The sequence below is a fragment of the Talpa europaea genome, assembly GCF_964194135.1.
Source record: "Talpa europaea genome assembly, chromosome: 15".
Taxonomy (NCBI): domain Eukaryota; kingdom Metazoa; phylum Chordata; class Mammalia; order Eulipotyphla; family Talpidae; genus Talpa; species Talpa europaea.
Genome location: NC_140083.1, coordinates 7,511,150 through 7,537,032, shown reverse-complemented (window position 1 = coordinate 7,537,032; position 25,883 = coordinate 7,511,150). Strand labels below are relative to the sequence as shown.

General features: G+C 42.4%; 1 protein-coding gene across 1 annotated transcript; it reads left to right on the top strand.

Moving 5' to 3' along the window:
• Positions 1-1,482: 1,482 nt before the first annotated feature.
• Positions 1,483-23,165, top strand: HMGXB4 (HMG-box containing 4; the record flags this gene model as incomplete). The annotated part of the gene is made up of 10 exons (XM_084254954.1): positions 1,483-1,513; positions 2,152-2,300; positions 2,547-2,625; positions 3,403-4,361; positions 15,969-16,050; positions 17,324-17,388; positions 18,456-18,561; positions 19,226-19,395; positions 22,545-22,667; positions 23,121-23,165. The coding sequence occupies 10 exons, from the start codon at positions 1,483-1,485 to the stop codon at positions 23,163-23,165; spliced, it is 1,809 nt and encodes a 602-aa protein (XP_084111080.1).
• Between the last annotated feature and the right edge of the window lie 2,718 nt (positions 23,166-25,883).

The following is a 25,883-nucleotide window of genomic DNA, read 5'->3' as shown; positions in this document are numbered from 1 at the left end:
TTTTTTTTTTTTTTTTTTTTGCATTTCATTTCTTTATATCACTTTAGCATCACTTACCTTGACCAATCTGTCTCTATTTCACTTCTTAGGGAAATGGTGAAATGTGTTTTTGTGTGTTTCTTTTCTCAATCTTATAAATCATTCTTGGCAATGCTGCTTTTTCTGTTTTCAACTTAGGTCAATCTGTGCATTGTTTTTTATCTGACTTGTGCAATTATGCCTTTTTTCTAATTTATTTTAAATGTAACTTGTGACAGTTTGCCTTGTTGATCAAACTCTTCTTTTACAAAAGTTATATATACCTACCTGAAGGGATTGACAATGTCACATTGGTGTGCCTTCAGCGTTTCTAAATCCTATTATAGCAGTGACAGGACAGTAAAATTTAAACTGCCAACGCTAAGCATTTCAATAACTGGATGACAATATTTTCAATATATTTAGTATATAATTTCTAAACTTCCTGTCAAGATTTTTCCCTGTAGGACCTGTGACATTGCAGTCTTTAAAGTAGTCTTTCAACTACTTTCAAGTGGTTGAAAGTAGTTGAAGAACTTGACCTTACAGTGCAGCTTATGTCTTGTCATCCATCATCAAAGGCAAAATGGACACATAAACTTGAATCCCAAAAAATTTTAGCAAATTCAAAACAATATGGCATTTAAATTATAGTAGTTTAGTAATTCTTCAAATTGGTGAAAATGTTAATAATCGTGAACACTTCATCACCAATGGACAAATGATAATTCTTCCTTATTCATCTACGTGACCTTTAAGAGAGGCATGATGGTGTTGGGAGCTGTTGTATGGCCAACTAATATTAGAAGTGAACCTGCTTTATACTTCTGTGATTTTAAGCAAATTCATATAACCCAACAAAATGCATATAAAAAGTTATGCTCTAGTCATCTTCAATGGCCCTATTATGTTATTTCTATGTAAATTGCAATATTAAGGATTTTAGCCTGTCACCTGTCCAAATAGTAGAATTTTGTGGTTTCTACTATAAAGTATATTCTGTCTTCCTCTGCACCCTGCTTTATCTGTGCATTTTGTAACCTTGAATGAGCCTGTCCCTCTGACTTTATGTCAGTTTTTACTCTATCTCAGTGTTGTCAGTCCTGTTGGCATTTCAGAAATTCTCCTAATTTCAAAGGTTTTTTTTAGTTAGGGAGGTAGTTTATGTACTTCCCCAAATGACAACTTTGATTCGTGAATCAAATCAAATTAAGCCTAGTACACTTCCTGGAGTTTCAGAGCCATGGTATATTTACAAACAGATTGAGGAGGTGACAAGACACTCCTTTATTTCTTGCTGCCCTTCCAGTCTGCCCTTGGATCACTACGCATTTCCATCTGGAAGGTTGAGAAGGTTGAGTTCACATTACAGGAGGGTTTTCCTTCTTTGTTTCTCAGACCTGGTCCTGTAGACGGGAAGGAGCCTGGACACAGTGACATTCTCAAAGGCCCTGCAGGACCGCCATGGCTTATGATGACTCCATGAAGAAAGAAGGTATGACCCCTTAATCTGAGAAGCATTCCAAAGAGGGTGTCCTCTTCAGTCCTTTCAGCTCATGAACATAGAGACCAGGACTGGCCACAGCCTGGACTCCCAAGTGATGGTCCAGAGCACTATTATGACACTCGGCCTCCACGTCATCCCCAGACTGGGCCCATGGAACCGAGAACCAGGACAGGGTTCCAACATGAGAGTCTGAAACATAAGTCTCTGTAGTCTATTGGGTTGATCCCCTGCAGCACTCATGGTCCTTGCCAGCTCCAGTGTGCAGGAGTCTGGGGGTAGGAATCACTTACTGGACTCACAGAGCAGCACAGCACGTGAATCCTTATTCTTTTCAGCCTTACCTCTGCAAGTCTGTGTCCACCTGCCAAATCACAGCTAAGAACCATGTCTGAGGATGCACACTGGGCCTTTGCATAGCGTGGAGCATTGTTTCTTCAGGTTTGAGTCCTTCATTTGCAGCCAAACCATCAAGAAATTTTCTTGTACCCTTGGAGCTAGCCCTGTATTCCCGTGGACTTATTAAAACATTTTAACTTGGAAGTGGGGGGCTGTTGCATTGCACATGTGATGTGCTTGTTCCTTGTGACTTTCTCATGTCCTTTCCCAATTGAACCTGTGCTTCTTAGATTGCTTTGACGGTGACCACAGCTTTGAGGACATAGGACTAGCAGCTGGCCGAAGCCAACGAGAAAAGAAACGTTCTTACAAAGATTTTTTAAGGGAAGAGGAAGAGATCGCTGCTCAGGTCAGGAATTCTTCCAAGAAGAAGCTAAAGGTAAAGTCCAGACATTTGAGTTGGGCAAGTTTGAAACTGTTCCATATCACTTCTAATAGTGGAAGACAGAAATTTCTTTTAAAAATGTTTAAAAAGAAAAATAAACACCATTCATGTCTATTTTATTATTTCATGTGTTTTACTTTGTTTTCCAAAGTCAGAAATCATCAGAGAACAAGATGGGGTCCAACTTCTTTTGCCTCATCCTCTTCTTCATTAGTCCATTCTCTTTGGCTCTAATTCCAGGATAGTGAACTTTACTTCTTGGGGACGGACACGCACAAGAAGAAAAGGAAGCACTCCGCCGATGATTACTACTATGGAGGTAAAGGTGGGAAAGGGCAGCAGGTGGGATAAACACATCACTGGTTCTTGGAGTCGGGGTAGGGGAAAGGGATCCAGATGTTGCTGACTCAGTGGCCTATTTAACAGGACAGTGGTTCTTGTTCTGAGTGCCGATAAACCAGTTGAAGGAGGAGAGAGGTGGAGGGCTGGTATTTTGGAGGATTCAGCATAGAAGAACAGTCTTCATTTGTGATACACCAGGTACCAGGTTCCTTCTCCCCCCAATCATCCACTTATCTTGTGCCCATTGTTATCTAGCATCCCTTTTGCCATTTGTAGTCTTGGGCCCTCTGGCCAGCACCTGTGGGTTACTTCTCACGGGAGTGCATATCTGCTCACAAGACCGGTTTTTCCTAGCTATGTTATGCACACAACTGACAAGACTAACCCTTTACTAGAATGGGTTTGTCCTGAGCACAGAGACAAATAATACTATGTCTGCAGTATAATTCAGATTGTAACTACTCCTAATCCCACAATTCTAGTCCATTCTTCTGGGTTTGCTCTCTTTCGTTGCTTGCGGAGACTCAGTGAAGAGAAAGAACTTTGGTGGCAAGAGCTGTCTCCCAGGTCGGAGCCAGAACCTACCAAGTCAAGAGGCACGAGGGCATCATCTTGATGTTAGGAATCAGTTCAAGGGCCTCCCTCAAATCATTCCTCTTAGCCTCTTCCTCATGTTAGTTGGATGTTTTTGGTACGAGAAGACTTGCTGGGAGTTGGTTTTGTCATATGGACACTACTTCTCGATTGTTTCTAGATATTTCGTCTTTGGAATCGTCACAGAAGAAAAAGAAGAAGCCCAGCCCTCAGTCTGCTGATACAGCTATGGACCTGTTGAAAGCCATCACGTCCCCTCTGGCAGCAGGCTCGAAACCCTCCAAGAAGATGGGGGAAAAGTCCTCGAGCTCCTCCAGCCATTCGGAGAGTAAAAAGGAGCACCACAAGAAGAAAGTGAGTGGGAGCCCTGGAGAACCGTCCCTGGAGGATAGTTCCCACAAATCCAAAAAAATGAAGCCGCTGTATGTGAACACAGAGACACTGACCCTTCGTGAACCCGATGGCTTAAAGATGAAACTGATTCTCTCACCAAAGGAGAAGGGAAGCAGCTCAGTTGATGAGGAGTCTTTTCAGTACCCCTCTCAACAAGGAACTGTGAAAAAATCCTCTAAGAAATCAGCTCGAGATGAGCCGGGTGCTTTACTCCTCGGGCACGAGTTGCAGAGCTTTCTGAAAACGGCCCGGAAGAAGCACAAGTCATCCTCAGACCCACACTCATCGCCTGTCCCTGAAGGCTGTGGGTCTGATGCCTCCCAGTTCCCAGAGTCCCACAGTGCTAACCTTGACCTTTCAGGGCTTGAACCTATTCTCGTAGAATCAGAATCCTCCTCTGGAGGGGAGCTGGAGGCTGGGGAGTTGGTAATAGATGACTCTTACCGGGAAATCAAGAAGAAAAAGAAATCAAAGAAAAGCAAAAAGAAGAAAGACAAGGAGAGGCATAAAGAGCGGCGACACTCCAAGTCCAAGAGAAGTGCAGGACTGCCTTCTGCAGCAGCGGGAGAGGGCCCAGTGGCACCTGGCCCGGCGCCCCCCAGCACCCCACACACTGGAGCCACAGCTGCCCCTCCCCCACCACTTCCTGGCCTTCACCCGGATGGTCATAGTGAGAAAAAAAAGAAAAAAGAGGAGAAAGACAGAGAAAGAGAGAGAGGAGAAAAGGTAAAGCATCTTTTTAAGTGTGTGGGGGTACAAGAAGAAGCTGGCTTCTCCTTGACTACAGTAGTAAGTGGACTTGGTTATGAAGCAGCTGGGGTGGCCACTGAGAACGCGGCAAGGTAAGGGGTCTCCTGGAATGATTCAGAGTCCAGAATACCTACCAATGGCCAAGTCTGTCTGGGACAGAAATAGGAGCAACCTTAATTATTCATGGGTTTTCTTAAGTGGCTCCCCATTGGGCCAGGCATAGGTTTAGGAATACCTTGGCTTATTCTGTCTGGTACGCAGGATTCATAGAAAGAGAAAAGCCTAGTTTCTGTCACTCAGCAGCACTGTGCCTGGGGAAGTTGAGGGGTCGAGAACAGTGCTCTACGAGTTCATTGTGAAAAATAGATTTTCTAAGTAAGGAGAATGATGACCACGGTAGCAGCTTCAGCAAGGCACTTTCCCCTGCTGGCCTTGGCTGCCCCCTGGTGCTCTGCCCCGTTGCACCGTGCGTTCTTGCATCCTGCGAGAGCTTGCTGTTTCTGTCATCAGCGCTGAGCTAAGCAGGACCTGGTTCTTGACCTTCGGAAACTCCCCTTTGGTTGAGAGCTAGGAAGGAGACATCACCCACCTTGGGTTGATTCTTGACAACTCTAGAAATCTTCTAGCAGTTGTGCATTAGGGATTGATGACTGCTTCATTCAAGGTTTCCGTTAAAAAAATACACTTTTCTCCCCAGTATCAGTCATATTTTTGTGTAAATTTAGAAAATCAAAATAGTGGAAAGAAAAAGTTTTGCCCCATAAGGGCAAATATTGTCTTGCCTTGTTCATAGCTTTTCTTGCTTTGCTTATTGAAATGTCCGATAATATCTGAAAGGAAAGCTACTAAAGAAACAGAAAATCAAATAGATTAAGAATTTGGGGATGAAAATTTCATTTCTGGCTATAATTGAGCTGCACGCTGTTTTTTCTTTTTTTTTTAAGTATTTTTATTTTTTAATAGAGACATGTTTTGTTTGTTTGTTTGTTTGTTTTGTTTATACATGCACTGGGTACAGTCAGAAGCACGGGAGGGTGAGAGAATTCACCAGAGCCAGAGCGGGGAGCAGAGCAGGCAGAAGGACCGAAGTACACTGCTGAGGGGAGCAGCGGGCGGCAGGAGAGGTCTGCGCGCCATGTGGGACCCTCCTCCTGTGGCCGGGGAGCAGCCGGGGATCGAACCGGCGCCGCAGAGGCAGCAGGCAGCTTCGCAACCCAGCGCTCAACCGCTGCGCCACCAGGGAGGCCCTGCACGCTGTTTTTTCCACTGTGCAGGATGCCTTTTAAAAAAGTATGTAGTAAAGGTAGCTCAGAAAGAAAAAGCAAAAAGACTACTTCCCGGCCAAGAATCAACATGATCATAAAAAACTGGGTAGTTAAATACTGGGTCAGGTTTTACTCATTTTCTTGGATAAAAATTGCCTCACGAACGAGTATAAATTCTGTGTAAGATTCTGTTTATTCTAAGTATTTCCATTCTAGTGACATGAACTAGTCTTACAGGGCCCAACGGAGCAGGCCAGTGCCGGCAGTGAACACTTGAGGCTGAAAGGATTTCAGTGGATGGGGCGCCCATTTGCAGAGAGATGTTTGGGGAGTGGTGTAGAAAAATAACTGAACACCAGTGCAGCGTTTCTGACTGCCTGCTCAGTGTTTCTGCCTGGATACCTAAGTGACCTCAGACCCCTCCGTCTCTAATGGAACTAATCATCCTGGCCCTCCAACCAATGTCCCCCTTCCCATCTACTCTACTCCCCTCTCCCTGTAGTCACCCCATACTTAGCATTTTTCAGCACTTCATTATGAAGTTTTTCATTAAAAAACTTTGAAAGAATTGTACAGTGAACAGGCGCCACCCACCGAGATTCTACCGTTAGTGTTTTGTTTGCTTTATCATACCTCTACACCTGTCTAGCTTACCTATTTTAATGCATTTCAGAGTAAGGTGTAGATAACATATACTTCACCCCAAAACACTTCAGTTTGCGTATCACGGACTTAAGCTCAATATTTGTTTTTAGAGCTTTGTAAGGTAAAATTTGTATTTAATGAATTGCACCATTTAATGCAGAAGTATACCTTTTGATGGATTTTGATAAATGCACGTATCTGGCGGCCAAACCTGTAAAGACATAGACATTACCCTGATCTCAGAGCTCTCATACCTCTTCCCCATCAGTCCCCAGCCCACCCCAGAGCCAGCTCTTCTTTTTTCCCCACACTTACAGTTCCTTCTTTCCTGCTCTCTTCTATTTCCACCCAAGTGTTAAGCCTGCTATTCTTCCTCAATAATGTCTATACCTTTATGTGCTTCATTACCACTGCCTCTAGCTTGGCCTCCCCGCTCCTGGTACTTAATGTAATAAATGGCTTCCTTTTTGTTTCCCCATGCAGTTAATCTCATACATTGATGCCAGAGTGATCGTAAGGACTGCTGCAATAATGACAGCCCTGTTGAACATCTTCAGCGCATCTGAATGTTAGCCTGTCAGCGCCAAGATCAGACTCATGTCTGTCTTGCTGTCCACTCTGTCCCTGGTGCTTTGCCCACTCTAGCTAGTCAGCAAATACTTGTTGACTGAATAAATATCAAAAGCACAAATCCTTGCCCAAGCATTTGTAGTTGTCTGTGATTTAGTCCTAACCTCCTTTTTAGCTTTACTTCCTATTAGTCTGCTTTATGCACACTAGGTGGAAATCAGACTTGCTTCCCGTACATTCTTATCTCCATTCCTCATTTTTTTGCATTGACTTTCTCCCCCTTGTTGGTTCTCCTTCCCATATTTGAGACCTAATGAAATACCTCTCCCAAGGCATCTTAACCCTCCAGTTAAAATTAACTTCTGAAATCCCATTGGATTTCACCTTTTCATGGGGGATTACTGCATTTATTTTCTTTCTTTTATTAAAGTTGTCTTTTATTTTTTTTTTTTGTTTAAATATTTATTTATTTATTTATACAAGCATTGGGTACAGTCAGAAGCGCGGGAGGGTGAGAAAATTCACCAGAGCCAGAGAGGAGAGCAGAATAAGCAGAGTGACGAAGTACACTGCTGAGGGGAGCAGCAGGCGGCAGGAGAGGTCTGCGTGCCATGTAGGACCCTCACCCGGCCGCCAGGGATTGAACCGGCACTGCAGAGGCTGCGGGCAGCTTTGCAACCCAGTGCTCAACTGCTGCGTGACCGGGGACGCCCTGAAGTTGTCTTTGTAAATACTCCATTTCCCCTATATAAAACTAAGCTTTGGGGGTGTTTTAGCTTTTTAGGGACTTTGTTCACCTTAATATTACCTTTGGCTCCTCAGTGTTCTTGATAAGTATCTTGTGATGATGATATATGCCGAATGAATGAGTGAATATGTGGGTGAGAGGAAACCTAGTATTGTAAAGGTGGATTGGGAGCTGATTGTAGAGAATCGTGAATGCCAAAGTAAGGGATTTGGCAGTGGGCACTTTGGGGTTGTGAGCAGAGTTTTGATGTGCTCTGTATGACAAAATTAACAACAAAATGATACAGCTGTGTCAGGTAGATTGGACTGAAGAAAGACTAGTGACAGACCACCCAGGAGATATTATAGATGAGGCCAGTAATAAAAACCCGATAGCAATCAAAATGAAGAGATTAAGAGATGTTGCAGGAAAGTCCAGCAGGCTCTGGCAGCAGGGCGTGGACGTGCTGCAAACATGACGTTCAAGGTTTTGATTCTTGGTGCCTTTGAAAATGGAGTTACAACCTTCTAAAGGGTAAAGATTTATAATTCCCCCACGTGGCTAGCAATTGCTAGTTGAAAAGTGAATTTTGATTTTTAGCCAAAAATCTTACTAGGAATCAATATTTTGTGACCAACCAAATAACCTGAATTAGTCACCCTCTGAACATAATCATTTACCCAACAGGTATTTTTGAGTCAAATACCATGTCTTTTAAACCTGACCCGTGCATGAGAACTTCCTAGGGAGCTTTAAAAATATATCCTTTTCTAAAGTTTTGTTTCAATATAGAGAGGAACTATCTAGAAGCTCACCTAGAGATAGAAAGGAATGCCTCAGAAATAGTGTTCCCTCACTCCCACAGTGAGCAGGCTCAGCGCCAACTGGCAGAAATGTTGCAGGCTCGGTCTGCCCTTTCTGAGAGTCTATGACCAGAACTAGTAAAAACAGAGAAGCAGGAAGAATGGCTGGTTTGGGATTAGGTTTAGATTTCAAGGGGGGTAAACTTGAAGAGATTCATCATGTGGTTAAGAGTGTGGGCTTGGGGGCCTCCCCGGTGGCGCAGCCGTTGAGTGCTGGGCTGCGAAGCTCTGCAGCGCTGGTTCGATCCCCGGCTGCCGGGTGAGGGTCCCACATGGCGCACAGACCTCTCCTGCCACGCCCGCCTGCTCCTCTCAGCAGTGTATTTCATCACTCTGCCTGCTCTGCTCTCCCCTCTGGCTCTGGTGAATTCTCTCACCCTCCCAACCCGTGCTTCTGACTGTACCCAGTGCTTGTATAAATAAATATTTCAAAAAAAAAAAAAAAAACAAAATAAAACAAAACCACAACCATTTCACTTTAAAAAAAAAAAAAAAGTGTGGGCTTGGGTTTAGATCCCGGCTGTACCACTTGCATGTGCTGTGATGGAGGACAAACCGCATTGCCTTGCCATCTGTAAATTGAGGATGATAGACCTATCCAGTAGCGTTGTTAAGGATTACAAGAGGTAATACATGTAACACTGTTTTGGGCTCTATTGTGCCGAGATTCTCTAGGATGATACTGTAGGCTTGCATTCAATATAATGCTTATTAAATTTTCAAAAGAAACAGCATTATTTGACATCTGATACCTTGTGGATCTTAGTTTACAGCTAGGGTTCAAGCTATTGGCTCGAAGTGATTCACAGTTTCAGCATCTTATGTTATATTCCCTTTGTTGACGCTCCGTCCTGTCAAAGCTGGGGGTCTTCTACGATTGCTGTGATCAAAAGAAAGTGCCACATGAAAACCTGCACAGGCACTGTGAATCAAGAACATTTGGGAACCTCGGCAAGACCTAGAATTCAGTAGATGAGTTGAAGTTGGGATTCGAAATGGGGTGTTTTTCTGCAGTAAATGAAATATGTGAGTAGAGGTGAGGGACTAGAGTCCAGGACAGAATCTTGTAGAACACTGATGTTGGGTCACTTGTATTGGAGGACAAACCAGAGACAGGTCATTGTCACAGAAGCAAGGGCACAGAAGGTTTCAAGACTAGATTGGACTCCTGCTAGAGAGATCGGGTTGAAGTGCAGTGGGGAACAGTGGGGCCAGATCGGCCTAGTAAGTGGAGTGGCAGGGGTGGCTCTCTTACGGGACTTAGCGACTGACAGAAAGAAGGGAAATTGAGTTCTCCCCCTACTGGAGGGTAGCATTTTAGGACTGGGGTGTTTTTGTTTAAGTGGTTTTTTGTTTTGTTTCGTTTTGTATGCTGTGGAATCCTGTTTTCTAAGGAGGAGGAAACAGTAATATCTAATTTCCCCCTAAAAATCTTCCCATTGGAGTGGAAGTTTTTTATTTCCAGGAGGAGCAGGATGTGATGACATTTCAAACATACCTTACTGTTAGTTTTACTAAATCAATAAAAACCCATTCCTCCTCACTCAGGACACTATTGGTGATGTTACTGCCTTCAACCATCTGGATATTCCCAGGAGGTTCACATTTCCTCAACCTCGGTGGCCTAATGCCTGGCACACTAGGGCATTATTGTTCGTCTAGTGATAAAATAAATTCTGAAGGATACCTAGACCTGGGATGGTATGACAAATTCTCTCCGGTAAAACAAGTTGAATAAACAGCAGTAAATAGTAAAATTGAGTGACTGCCATCCGGGGAGTGCTATGGGTCACGCACGCTGTCCTAGGCGTGGTATAGAGTGGTCTTGACCAATAGGTATCGGTAGCCCCCCGTACATGACAGAGGCAAAGCTGTGAAGAGAAAGTGCCATGGTTTAACCCCAAGCCTGTATTCTTTCCACTTTGTAAAACAGCGAGGTGGATTAGTAGTGGCTGCATTAGTGGCTGTATTTGTAGCGTTTTTATTATGTTCTAAGCACTGCGCTAAGTTTATGTTTGGGATATCAGTGGATCGTCACAAGGTGTAGGTGTTATTATCCCCACGTCACAGAAACGAGCTCAAAGAAGTGAATTAACCTTCCCCAGGACACAGCCTTGCTCAGTTGTAGAACAGAAATCTGAACCCAGGTTTTTCTGATGGCAGGGTCCATGTTCTTTGACCGATATGTGTCTAGATTGTCACTGTTACATGAGAGATGGTGGAAGTAGAGTACATTTTACAAAGATTCCCATTTAGAATTGCTTAAGTAAATGCCTTGGTGTGGAGGTTTTACTTCCCTGGTTCCATTTCTTCAAGCCAAGGCAGATGGAGGGTCTCAGTCAAGTCAGTTCAGGAGGGCATCAGATGGTATCATGGTTACAAGGACTGCTCTGAAGCCAGACTGCCTGCGTTCCAGGGCTGGCCATGAGTCTCCACAAGTAGAGCTCTTATAACGTTTGCATTGGTGAAGAGATTGGGTTCCTGTAGAAGAAACCAAAGTTTTATTTCTAAGATTCCTAAATTGTGTGTGCCTTAATACCAGAACACTTCATCCTTGAAAGCAGGTCCTAGACTGGAGTCATGAGCGGGCTTGCTGGTGGTGTTCTTTGAGGGATGTGGATGCTGCGGTGAATATCATCAAGCTGTTAAAATGGTTCCTGCTGTAAAATTACAACAGTGGGAGTCACACTTGTTGCAAGTCATTTGAAACTAGTCAAAAAGTATCCAAGTTTTCAAAAGGTTAGCATTTTGTTAAATTAAAGGGAGTCCATGTTATTCCAGATGTAGCCTCTGTGATGCCCTTGCAGTGCTGCGAGAGTCCTTGCATGAGGAGCCCAGAGCCGGCGTGCTAGCTTTGCATTTAGAGTCACTTGGAAGTGACACGTGCTGAGTATTTCTAACTATTAATTTAGAAAAATGTCACACCTGAGGCTTTGAATTCTGAACTTTAGGCGCATGACCTGGAAGTCATGTCTTGAACACTGGGCTGCACATAAGATGAGCAGTAAGCGGTCAGCTTCTCTCGAAAAAAATCCATTAGGAAGTTTCCACCATGAAGATGGGAAGGTTCTGAGTCCAAAAGAATGGTAGCCCAGTGCGGCGAGACTTACCTCTCAGCACCAGATGTGGTCAGTGGCATATGCTCAGGAGCCAGTGTTTTATTTATTTTTAATTACATTAACTACAAACATCAGAATCACACTTGGGTAGTGAGATGCGCACACTGAGGCCGACATACAGGAACCATCTGGGGAAAACAGATTTACGTTCTCCATCACACTCCAACAAATATGCTCTTAAAGTGCATATCCCAGACTAATCCACACTCCTCCCTCCGCTCTTCTCCCTCCCTTACCTCCTTTCATCTTTTCTCCCCTTCTCTCCTTTCTCTGATGTGGCAGATACAGACCAGACATGCGCTCCAATCTGTGTAATGCCACCCGGTTGTGCATGGGGCCCACCCAGTAAGGTGAGATTTGAAAGGCGAGAACATTTAGGGAGATGAAGCTGCTACCAAATTAATAAGGGATATTAGCACCCAGAACTCCCTTCTGTAACACATCTGAACAGGACCGGCTCCACCAGGACAATGCTAAAATTAGGACCTTAGCTGTTGAAATGTTCAAAGTAAACGCTTTGCTACTATTTGCTTTTTCTAATTTAGGTCAAATCATTTTTCACCCTGTCCTTCACCAAAATTTCTAAAACTTGTGTTGGCTTTTGGATGCCATACCTATTTTGAAGGGACATAGGGGGAGTAGAAAAGAATTTACGGTAGTTTGCTAATTGTGGTGTAACCGATCACCACACCCTTACTCTGAAACCACATCCAGAGAAATTTCTGTAGATCAGAAGTTCTGACAGGGCGCAGCGGGGCTCAGTCTTACAGGGCTGGATGTGGCCAGAGCGAGATTTGATGTCCTTCTCCAGGTTGTTGGCAGCATTTCAGTTCCCGCGTCATAGAATGCGTGGCAACTGGTTTTCTCCGTTCCAGAACAGACAACGGGCGGGCACATCTGCTGCTCTCTCTCTTGTTTGCCTTTAGGGCTCGTGTGATACCATCAGGCCGCTCAGGGTCATCTCCCTTTTGATGAACTCACTTTCCGTTCACTGGGACCCTCATCCATCTGCAAAATCACCTTTGCTGTGTGACTTGACATAACGAGGGAAGTGATATCCCTCTCAGTCACCAGTCCAGTGTCAGCAGTGTGCGCCAGGAGACAGAAATCTTGTGAGCCATCTTGGCATTCTGTACACCACAAAAAATAATATTGAGTACCCACTGAAGTGCCAGACACTGCTAGTGTCTACCCTTTGAGTCAACAGTGTTGTCCAAGTTTTACTTACAGGGAAACTACAGCTTGGGAAATGATGCAGTCTGGCTCACCTCGACAAGCGTATGGTTGGGATTCTAGCCTAGGTCTCTTAGGCTTTGAAGCCTGGGCGCTCTTTGGCCACATGGTCTGGTTAAATCCTGTCACACTCCCTCCTTTCCACCTTCCTCCAGCCTCGCTATCACGGCTGTTACCACACGTTGTTCCCGCTGTCTACCACAGTCAGCCATGCTTCATCCTACTAAGTCTACCCAACTTCCGCATCTAGATTAAATGTTACTTCCACCAGAGGCTTTCTTTGACTCTGTAATTAGGTGAGGTGCTCCTGTTACAAAGGTTCCCTTTGCACCTAGTGCTTCCCCATAATGCTGTGTTTTCTTATAATATATTTATCTGTTGGTTTATGTGTCTGATTCTTGACTATATTATCAGGTCTACCACAATAAATATTTCCTAGTAAAGGGATGGCAGGCTACTTGGATAGTTTACCTTTTTTTCTGTTACCCTTGAATTCTTAGTCCTGCTTTTCCTTCTTTGCCATTGAAATACTTTTAATACCATGTCAGAAGAACAGTCCACCTCTCCTGGTTTTATCCAGAATCATGATTGGTATAAGGTGAAGCTGGGAGAAGATGGTGGGCCTTTCAGCTTTAAGTCTTACCTGGTAGCCACCATTTTTTTAAAAGATTTATTTATGCATACAAGAACTGGGGTACAAGCCAGAGTTTTGGGGGGTAAGAGGATTCACCAGAGACAGAGTAGGGAACAGAACAGGCAGATCGACTGAAATACACTGCTGAGGGGAGCAGTGGATGAATCAGGAGAGGTCTGCCGCACCATGTGGGTCACCTCCCTGGCCGGGGATCGAACTTGTGCTGTAGTGGCTGCAGTGAGCTTCATAGGTTGCAGCTTAACCCCTTGTGCCACCAGGGAAGCCCCATTAGCCACCATTTTAATGCTGCTTAACAACCTTTGAGTACGATATGGGCTCCAGAGCTCATCTTAACTACTCACTATATCCAATACAGATGCTAATAAATGCTATTTTATTTTCTATATAAGAAAAGTCTTTATTATTAGAGTTATGAAAGGAAACCCCTCTTAGGTATGTGATTTTAGATCTAATTATTGAGTGACAGTTGTGTTCAATTTTATAAAAGAAGTTTTAATTTTATAGCTGCAGATAGCCTTGTGGACGATAGAGAATTAAGCTTTTGTGATATTATGTCATGTTTGAGAAAACATGGTTAAAACTCCTTGCAAGTTTTATAATATGACCAAGTGGACTATGAAATCTCTCAAGCAAATATTCTTTCTACTGTTCTCAATATTTTGTAATGAGATTGATTCTACATTTGAGAAAGATTTGGCTGTGTATATACATAGACTTCCACAAATTACTCTTTCATCATGTATTCTAGCAAATATCAGGCCTATGGATAAGCTGCTTCAAAAAGGTTAGTCTAAGATATTTGAAGCTAAATTTGTATTGAACCAATTTTTATATCCAAAAAAGTATTGTCCCTTTCAAAGCAATTGCTTTGGAGGTGTTCCAAGGATGTTGCCATGCTTCACAACAGTTTCAGAATTCCTTTTGCAATTGAAGTCAGTCATTACATAAACTATTTTACTGCCATCAGTCTCAGCAAGTCATTGGCCTTCAAGGGTTGTTATTTAATAAAAATAAATGTTAAGAACGAAATCAGGTAGACAAAGTATGTGATTAGGTTTAGATTAAATGAAGATGCAATACTGAAGTCACAGGCAAGACTGTGTTGTCTTTTGGCTTATTTGGGTTATAAAATCTGGCTCTTATGGCACACAAAAGTTCCTAGTAGGTTTTAAAGCACCAGACCTTCGCTTCAGTGTATTAATTTCAAGACTAGTCAGGACTGCCTGGGAGAGGATGGAGGGTTGACATCATGTTTTAACTTACATATGAGGTTTTCAGTAAAGCTGTCCTGGAAATGTCTCCATTTATTAAATAAAGATTACAAAGGGAATGTTTTCTTTTAAATAGTAACTTTTTCTATAAGAAGTAATGTATTTTCTTTCTTTGGCTCACGGTGCTTAGCCCTGGAAGTCAGGCCTCAGGAGTAGGTCATCCTGGTGTTACAACTAGCTTAGTTGTGGGAGCCAAGCAAGTCACTGTTTTCCTGAGTTTCATTTTTTTTCTCATCTTTAAGATGAGAGGTTTGCACAGATGCTCTCAAATGTGGCTTTTGAGACAGGAAAACTTAACTTTTCACCTCAGTCTATGGATAGTTGCAAAAGGGAATTTCAGCATAATATATAACATAATCTTTTGTGTTATATGCGCCTTGAGCTGACTTTAAAAACACATTTGATTTTTGTTTCTCAAAAGTCATCTTGTGTTTTGGAGCTATCCTAATACAATAAAGAATAACTTCAAGCAGTGGAGAGCAGTTTGTTGACTTGAAAAAGGCTTATCTTACACTAACTACCAAAGAATTGTCTTCAGTTACTTATTTACCTCTCACCTTGAACCACAAGAATGTGATAAGTGAGGCCTCCTCTGGTGGCGCAGCGGTTGAGCACTGGGCTGCGAGGCTGCCTGCAGCTTCTGCAGCGCCAGTTGGTTCCCCAGCCACCAGCGAGGGTCCCACCGAAAAAAAAAAAAAGAAAAGAAAGAAAGTGATAAGTAAAATAATGAAAAACTACAAATGATCGTAGAAGCAGGATGAGAACATTGCAAGATTAGCAATCAAAACCAACTCAACAAAAAGAACAAGGACTTGACTTGGCTTCCTGACCCCAGCGTTCAAAGAGAAATTATGTGGTTCTTACTTCAAAGGTGAAAAAAAAACAGACACTCCGGGAGAGGTGAAGCTTTTCTTAGCACTTAGTTCCAAAATAGATAACATGGTGGGTAGGTAGGGAAAAAGAAGGACTTATAAATAATTGTTATATAGCTGCCACAACCTGAAAAACCTAAAAGTAATTTAACATGTAGTTTCTACCTTCTAAAACTGAAAGCGATATTTATCTTTGTTAAGTAACGTGGATTAAACATGAATTACCCGATTTGGGAAAGCTAGTCAATAAAGCAGTTTAGCACTCTTCCCTTTATGAAAAAGTGCAGCTATCATCTATTTTGTTACCTTAGATTCTTGTATTCTAATTAAGCCTTCCCCTGTTCTGTTTTCCTGTGGCACTAGCCAAAAAAGAAGAATATGTCAGCCTACCAGGTGTTCTGTAAAGAGTATCGTGTGACCATTGTGGCCGACCACCCAGGAATAGGTAAGCTCATTTCTTTTTCCTTTCCATTGTATCTCCTATTAACACAGTCAGTAGGCTCCTTTCCATATTATAAAAAAGAACACAGTCTCCTTTCTTCCTTCAGTTCTGCTGGTCACTTCAGAGTTTAACCTAGTTCACCCTCTCCATAAAAGAGATAAGCTTTCTATGCATAGCTTTTCAACTGATAAGTTGGGAAACTGAGTAAAATGAAATGCTGTGAAGCATAATGCGTAAATATCCAATTGTTTGTTTCCAAGATTCTACAATTGACCTTGTCCTTAATCTGGAGTTATAAGATGATATATATTATATTGTTCATAGTGATCTCTATATTAAAAGTTACTGAAGGGCCTCCCCTGGTGACACAGGCGGTTGAGCGCCGCTCTGTGGAGCAGTGTGCAGCCTCTGTAGCGCCAGTTCGATTCCGGCCGGCCGACCGGCGAGGGTCCCACATAGCGCGGCAGACCTCTCCTGTCATGCCCGCTGCTCCCCTCATTAATATGTTTCGTCAGTCTGCCTGTTCTGTTCCCCACTCTGTCTCTGGTGAATCCTCTCACCCTCCTGCACATCTGGCCTATACCCCGGTTCTTGTATAAAATAAATAAATACAAATCTTTAATAATAAAAAAAAGTTACTGAAGTGACAGAAACCTTGGATAAGGTTTCTATACCACCTTGGATAAGCCACTTAAATCTCATTTGCTTGATGTGTCCAATAGCTTCCTGATCCTCAAGGCTGATGTGAGGTGAACAGAAAGGGCCGGGGTTTGCTGCATGAAGCCTGGCTTGCTCTGCAGGTGGAAGGGCAGCATCACACGTCTAAAGATTACTTCTGAGCTGCTCTAGGAGTTCTTTGGTTCTGAACTCCTGGAAATTCAGTAAAACTTGAGCATCTTTCATTAAATTCTCTAACACATTTTCTTCAACCTAAGTTGATAAACCCTGTGTCATAGGATCAGATTAAAAGACTTCAGAAGGGTGGTTAAAGGATGAATTCCAGAGAACGGATGTGGGAGAATTTGAGGCTATTTCATAACCACCAAAACAGCTCCTTCTAGCTAGAAAAGAAACAAAAAAAGTAATGGAGTTTGTGTGGCACTGAAAGAATTTTGTGTTATATCTGCTCTTCAAAACGCTTTTCCCAGGGAAGGTGTAGGATACTGGGTTTAAAAAAAAAAAAAAGAAATCCAGTTTTTGCTCTCATATCTCATGAACTTTGTTTTGTTTTTAAATAAACCTTTACTGTATTCAGTTTTTTATTCTTTCATGCCAGATTTTGGGGAACTTAGTAAAAAGCTGGCTGAGGTGTGGAAGCAATTGCCAGAAAAGGACAAATTGGTAAGCACACTTTCTTACAAACACCTTTTCATTGCTTTATGCCTTCTAAAATGTGTGATTCTCCTGTGGGCCACTCGGCCAAGCAGCCCTGAAAGCAGCAGGAAAGTTGCAGATCAATGGGAAATGGCTCGCACAGGCAGAGCAGTGACTGGTGCCAGAGCGTTCCAGGTGAGGGTTTAGCTGCAGGGAGGCTGTCTCCGAAACTCATCTAATTTTTTTTCTGTATCCTTATATTTGAACCAAAAGAGGACCTCCTCAGGCATAGCTCTTCAGCTGATAAGATGGGAGACTGAGTAAAATGAAATGTGGTGAAGCATAGCACATAAATATCCAGCTGTTTGAGTCCAAGATGCTACAGTTCACCTTGTCCTTATAATCTGGAGTTGCAGTAAGATGGTTTATATAGTTCATAGTTGTCTCTACATCAGAGCCCTTTGCTATGCACACCTACTAGTCGTCTGTGTGTGAGCTGAGAACTGAGGAAAGTCATCCACTTAATGATCACTGCAAATAATAACCAGATTCCAGTTAACCAGGTTCCAGGTCAGCATCCTCATCGACCACTGCCAATGAGAAAGGCATATTGGAATCTTTCACATTCACTTTCCACTTGGATGTATGAGGGTGGTCTAGGAATTAGAATTACCATCGTGCTTTCAGGTACAGTTCGTCAGGGTAAAACAACTAAAATGTTTTTTGCCCAGGTAGCTTGTCTTTCATTTCTGTTTTCTGAGTCATTGTTACCCTGTATTTGGTATTGCCAACCGGCAGGTCAGAAAAAATATTTAACCACATAGACCTAAGGCTGAGCCAGATGTTCACGCTGTGATTTTTACATTTCAACCTTAGAATGATCTCAACATCAAAGTTGAAATCCAGCATAGCACTGAGGAGTGTTTGTAATCCTCCACTGAGCTGTTACTGCTTGCACTGTCTGAAGCCTGTTCAGTGACTGGCAGCTGTGCCCCTCCTCTGTTCCCTTCCTTTGCTTCATTATGCTTTCCTCTGATGATTACCCTTTTACTTTTTTGTCCCTTTTAATTTATTTTGCCCTGATTTGATTGCAGATTTGGAAGCAAAAAGCTCAATATCTCCAACACAAGCAGAACAAAGCAGAAGCTACAACTGTGAAAAGAAAAGCATCCAGCTCAGAAGGTGCCATGAAAGTGAAAGGTAGTGACCACATCCCTCTCATGCTTTTTATTTTTTCCCCAAGAGAGAGCACGATTTTGCTTCTTTACTGGGAAATTGGGAGAGATGAATGAATATTATAAATGTCCAAAAAAAAATTTAGAAAATGTAAATCAGGGCCTCCCTGCTGGCACAGGGGTTAAAGACAGCACTATCAAGCTATTTCCAGTCACTGCAGGATGAGTTCAATCCCCAGCTGGGGAGCTGACCCACATGGCGCAGCCGACCTCTCCTGTCTCGCCCGCTGTTCCCCTCAGCAGTGTATTTCAGTCAGTCTGCCTGTTCTGCCCCCCACTCTCTCTGGTGAATCGTCACACACCCTCCCCCTGCACCTCTGGCTTATACCCCAGTTCTTGTATACATAAATAAATCTTTAAAAAACAAAAGAAAATGTAAATCAGAAGTCGGTGAACTTTCCCTGTAAAGGGCCAGAGAATAAATATTTTAGGCTTTGTGAACCATATGCATTCTCTATCATGTATTTTTCTTTCTTTTTTCTATGACCATGTAAAAATAGGCCACATTTGGCCCATTGTCCATAGTTTTGTTTATGCCTGGTAGAACTTGTAAAAAAGGAAAAAATCATTTTGGTGGTATTCACAGCCATGGGCATGGGCATTTATCTCTGTTTCATCTGTGTCCTCAGCATCTTCTGCAGGAGTACTCTCGCCCCAAAAGAAGTCCCCACCCACTACCATGCTGTTACCAGCCTCACCAGCCAAAGCCCCTGAGACCGAGCCCATTGATGTTGCAGCCCACCTCCAGCTCCTGGGAGAGTCCCTCAGCCTCATTGGACACCGCCTGCAGGAAACTGAGGTGAGCACAACTGTCACAGCACACTCTAGTTTCTGATGTGATTTGAACCTGTTCACTCATTCCACATATATTTATTGAGTGACTACTTTATAGTAGGTGCTCAGCATACTCAGTAGGTGCTCAGTGATAAAGAAGACACATGGTGATAGAAACATCTCGAGTCAGTATCTACCTACTAGCTCTCAAAGTTCACATTAATACTGTCTTACTGAAATAATGGCACAAAAAGAAGATGGAATACCCTTTAACTTTTTTTCCAGTTTTACTGAGATGTAATTGACATATAACCCTATCATTTAGTTTTACCTTTCAGAAATGCAATGGAAGAGTGAAAATCCCGTGGAAGTTTTGATCACTTTTACTTCCTTTTAAAAGAGTTTGAATTTGTCTGTGCATCTCTAGCACAGTTTTGAACAGGCAGACTAGATTTATAGGGGATTAAAAGTTCTCTACACTGATAATAGGTGGCACACAGGCAATTGCTCTTCATCACTCTGCCCTTGAATGATACAGTGCTGTGTGCCTTGGGGAGCTCTTTGTTCTCTTAAGCTTCAATTTCAAAATCACTTAACCTGCAAAGTTGTCATGTTCCATTTCTATTACCATATTCAATTTCTAATCATATTGCCCCCTTGGCAGACTCAGTGGTGTGGTATTTTGTTTTTCCTCTGGGTCCTAATATGACCCAGGACCCATCCAGAATAGGATGTTTCTGCAAAGAAATCATTCTCAGTGCCTAAAGCTATTTTTAAACCAAGAAGTCATTGTAGAAATATAAAACTGTTCACTTGCTTCTATGTGCAATTTGAATTATTATTCCACAAATAAAATATCAAAGGCCACAAGAGAGGAAACTGTATCTAAGTGCTTTGACCAGTTTCCATAAGAAAGTAACAAGTATCTACATAACTGGAGAACTTTCATATAGTTTCAGATATTTGAATGGATTTAGATATCTCCAAATTTTCCTGTGATCCTTATTTATGTTTCAGATTTAGACATTACATTTCCTTAAAAGTTAGAAGTAAAAATGTTTCATGCACCTTTCATATTCTAGATTTTCCCTGTATTTCCATTTAGTTTAGCAAATATTTGTTGAGTACCTCGGCATTATTCTAAGAACTTGGAAGGATAGAAAATAAGAATTAGGGTCTCCCCTGTGGTGCAGGCGGTTGAGCGCTGCTCTGTGAAGCTGTCCGCAGCCTCTGCAGCACTGGTTCAATCCTGGCCAGCCAGTGAGGGTCCCACATGGCGCGGCAGACCTCTCCTGTCTCGCCCACTGCTCCCCTCAGCAGTGTATTTTGTCAGTCTGCCTGTTCTGCTCCCCACTCTGTCTCTAGTGAAACCTCTCACCTTCCCGTACGGCTGGCCTGTACCCCGGTTCTTGTATAGATAAATAAATCTTTTTTAAAAAAGAAAATATGAATTACTTCCTGGTGATCCCTATAATCCAGAAGCTTGCATCTAATTATCAAGATAAAATGTTTACATAGTTAGTAAATTGAAACCAAGCTTCTTTGAGGAGTCACTATGGAGAATTACATATAGTGACCAGGGAAGGGAAAGAATTTTGCTGATTCTCTAGTTCACTTTTTTTCATAACAGTCTTATTGAGATACAATTCACATACCTTAAAGTTAACCTTTTTAGAAAGTAGAACTTAGTGGGTTTAAGTGTTTCACAGCATTGTGAACCCATCACTATCTCATTCCAGAACATTTTCATAACCCCTAGAAGAAATTCCACAAGTGTGATATTCTAATTTTTTCCCATTATACATCAAAATGGGTAGATAGATATCAGAATAATTATTGTTTACCTGTATGCCACCTGAAACTACATACTACACTTTAAGGAACATTGATTTACACAATTTATACCTTTAAAGATTGAATACCTGAAGCCCAGTGAAAATAAGTGACTTACAAGTTTACACTACTACTTGTGATAGAGCTCGGCTTACCTCACTCTTGTAGCCCTGTGCTCATTCTGCTCTCTGCTGGCTGAAGCAGAGGTGTCAGAGAGCAGTGTCAAGAAGAGACAGGAGGGAGAGCCTTTGTGAAAGGGAGGTGGTGGTCAGCTGGACCTGAAAGGATAAGGAGGACCTTGTCCTGTGGAGATGTTGCAGAGACTTTCCACATGAAGAAGGCAGTGTACATCTGTCTGCTAGCATCAAGGTCTTCTGCAGAGGTAAAAGGAGCCCAGTGGAACTTTAGGCCCTCATGCCCACTCTAACCAGATCTTTCAGATATTTCCACAAAAGTTTTGTTTGAAAATGGTCTTACTGCTAAAATGATGAAAAACTGGAACATCCACTGCATCAGGTGGAGGAGGGATGCAGTGAAGGCTAGAGCTCACCCTATTATACAGGCTCTTCATGGAGTGTTTACTTCTTGCTGTTCAGGAACTGCAGGGAATTTTTTGAGTAGGGAGGGGAAGTGATCAGAGTTCTCCTTTGTTTTTCTCTGTCTTCTTCTATTTTTATTTTTTTAAGATTTATTTATTTATACAAGAACCGGGTACAGGCCAGATGCACAGGAGGGTGAGAGGATTCACCAGAGAGAGAGAGCGGGGCACAGAACAGGCAGACTGACAAAGTACACTGCTGAGGGGAGCAGCGGGCGAGACGAGAGGTCTGCCGCGCCATGTGGGACCCTCGCTGGCCGGCCGGGATCGAACCAGCGCTGCACTCAACCGCCTGCGCCACCAGGGGAGGCCCTGTCTTCTTCCATTTTAAATTAGGAATGTAGAGTCCAGAATTAGGGAATTATAAAAATAATCTAGTATAGATCGGCAAAGATTTGAATTTAATAACAAATGCATATCAAGAACTTTGCTATTTGTAGAACACTGGTGGTTATTGGAAGGATATAAAAAGGAATAGGACATGGTTCCCACCCTCAAGGAGCTTATAATCTATTAGGCATAGAGGGTAAGGTAATTTAGGAATATAGGAAGAAAATCTGGGAATGTACTGTAAAAGTTTTCTTTTTAAACAACTTATAGTTATCAAAGCAAGTATTTTCCATTTCTACTGTGTGTTTCATGGAACTGCCTGAGGCTTAAAGAAACATGAGAAAATGGGCACGGAGAGGGCCTGGGAAGGGTGCTTGGTGCCACCTCCTCTCCTGTAACCCTCTCCCTTCCAGGGCATGGTGGCTGTGTCTGGCAGTTTGTCGGTGCTTCTGGATTCCATTATCTGCGCGCTTGGCCCTTTGGCGTGTCTGACCACACAACTACCTGAACTGAATGGCTGTCCTAAACAGGTGTTGGTGAGTGTTCCCTGCACCCTAGGGAGCCAGCACGGCCCTGCCCTAGTGAACCTGTCAGGCATGAGCTCCCATGTCTTCCTAGTCAGTAGTAGTCCGTCTCTCAGCCCACAGGACACAATACTGTTTTGCATGCCATGCTTGCAGAGACCCTAGAGAACGTGCCATTTATCAAGCCAGCCCTCTGCGGGGAAGCATTTTAGCTGTTGAGGTACTGTTCCACCTGTGTTTTCCTGTTAGCTCTTCTGTTGGCTAAGAAAGCATGGGGTCTCTGCCTCTTTTGGCCAGGATTAGTGAGAGGAGTCTGCAGAAAAGCTCCTAGCATTAGCAGTGACATCCTCTCCATTTGTTCTAACTCTAGTTTTTTTTTCTCATCTTTCTCTCCTGAACAGAGAAACATGTCTCATGGAACTTAGAAATTCCTCTTCAGTTGAACCTTTTTTTCTTGTTTTGCAGTCAAATACACTAGACAACATTGCTTACATCATGCCTGGACTGTGACAGCAAAGACTCGTGGAACAGAAACCTTATCCTCTCCCATTGCTGGTTTGTGTGTATATGACAGATCCCTTTTCTGGCGTCGGCGTGTAGGTTTTAAATTTTATATATAGACACACACACACACACATATATATATATAATGTATAATATATACATAGGACTGTAACAACTTTGCTTTTAATCATTTTATGAAATAGTAAAGGTATGGCCGAGAGGAAATCTTGGCATGAATAGGGGCTTAGGATTCTTTTTTCTCCTGTGGTGGATAACTCTGCCTTAAAAATCAATGTAACTTGGGGACTGGGGGCTTGTTCTGGATGCCAAGTGCATCTCTTTATGGACAGCTAAAATGTGATTGTTTTTTTTCTGATCTCAGTTGTACCTCCAGACCCATCACTGACCATTTGCCTTACCTGTCGTACGGTCTGAAATGTGTTAGGAAAAATGATGGGAAGATGCCAGTTGACTGAAAGTACAGAGCCTTTCAACTTGAAATGGCCTCGTTATTACAGTGGCATAGGTGGACTTAGCAGGGTTTTTTTTTCCAATTCCTGCTCAACAGGTGTCCGTGTCTCAAAGTGTATTGTAATCATTGGTACCATTGGCAACCTCAGCAGAGGCCAAGGAGTTGTGTGCGCCCTGTCAGTTTAAAACACCTTGAAGAGGGTGAGGCTGTCACTGTCCTGGGTTGAACTGCATAGATTATAAGCTGAATATTCCAGAATATTCCATCTGCAGAACCAAGAGCTGGGTGTGTTCTACTGGCAGCATTCGCTTAGCCCCCCCCCCGAGTCCTCAGAGGTCTGCTGCTTAGCTGCTCAGTGGTTGTGGGCGATGAACTTGCCAGAGTGATTGTGAGGTTCATCGTGTTGGCACCCGCAGTGAGCACATCTACCTGATGTTCTGCAGCCCGCACACAAGCGAACTGCAAGGAAGGCAGTTCTCATGTAGTTTTATTTATGTGCGCGTATGAATGTATGATTTAATTATGTGTATTTAACTCTTTAAAATCTCCTAGATTTTAATTTATCCTGTAAATTTCTGTATATATAATTTAATAACAAAAGCCTCCACCAGCAGCAGCATGTGGAAGATACAGATTTGTCATTTTTGTTCCTTCTTCCTCCATCTGGTTTCCTCTGAAAACCCCAAATCATCTACATTTTAAGGTATTGTGCATCAAAAAGGAATCATTATGTTGAGATTCTCATTCTTTAAAAAGAACTTCATAGCCTTCAATAATGTCAAAAAGTTAAATAAAAAGGAATGTTGCCATTCCCCGTGCCCTTATTTCCAAAGGACCAGACTTTTGCTTCCCAGTTGTGTACAAGACAGTTGGGCATTTCAGGGTGGTTTGAAATTTGGTGTGAGATTCCCTGCCAACCGAGGTTTCTTCCATAAGCCCAGAGAAACCATAGCATCAAAGTAAAGACTTTGAGGACAGTGCAATTGTCCTGTTTTACTCCTTCCCTTCTCCCCACCAGTGTGGTCACAGGGCTGGGTTTCTTAAAAGTATTTTGGCTGCTGAAATGCCTTTCTTAGCTCAGAGCAGTTTTGAGATTTAATCGGGGAGACAGAAGGAAATGGGAATGTTCGGGAACCAAAATCAAGAAGAGCAGAAATCTTGGTTTGATTCTACATGTTAGAACCCATACCTTGCCTCCTCTGTTCCCCGTGGAAGTTTCCTGTTTGACACAGGGTATCAAGGAGGGGCCTTGAAGACATGGACTCAACCATTGTCACTTGTATCCATTAATGAAATCCTGATGAGGACCTGCTTTTTGTTGTTTTCCTTTGAAATCCAACCCTATTGTATTTGTATTTAAAGTTTGTACACATTTGTATGATAATCTGTACCTTGTGGTATTTGGTACTACTCGAGGAAAAACTTTGGATTCAGACCTTGCAGTTTTTATATCATTGTTTTGTTTTGTTTTTTAAATAAATCCTAGCGGTTTGGTCCAAATCCCATTACAGTTGTATAAAGAAATAAAATTTTGTACTTATATTATTAAAAATCACATTTTTAATATTTGTAGTCCAGTCTCAGGTATCTTTTCCCTGCTGTTAACTAAAGTTGCTATGAAGTGATAAAATCTCTATTTTACCATCTTCTCTTAAGGAAAATATATCAGTCTGGAATCAAGGTCAAGTTTCTCATCTTAGCCATTTTCCTGACATATGTCTTACTCTTTCTATTAACTTTTACATTATGGAGATTTTTGTGTTCTCTCCTTTGCAAGCTGCAAACCCAAACCCAGTGACTCTGATAACAAAATGACTATTCATTGGCAAATGAAATTGTATGTACATTAAAGTTTTAGCCTAACTCAAGAATATACCAGTCTTGTAAAAGGGTAGCATGTGCTAAAATGTATTCATATTTTTTCAGTACTCTTAGTTGTGTTGGATAAGTCAGTTATCACCTCCATGTTTCCAAGCCTATAGCCTGCAAATTTGACATGAATGTTTAGTATATTGTGAACATTAACTATATGGAGTTTTGGCTTTCCAGTTAAAAATGTCAGTGCCAACACAAGGTGTTAGTAGTCATAAGTAGTGAAATATTATGAGTGGTAAAAGGTTAATATGAAGAGGCAGCCAGCAAGAGACCACTCTTATCATTGACTGACTACTTACTAGTTAAATAACAAAAGTTGCTACGAAGTTATAAAATCTGTATTTTACCATTTTTCCCTAAGAGTGATGTGCTTGTTT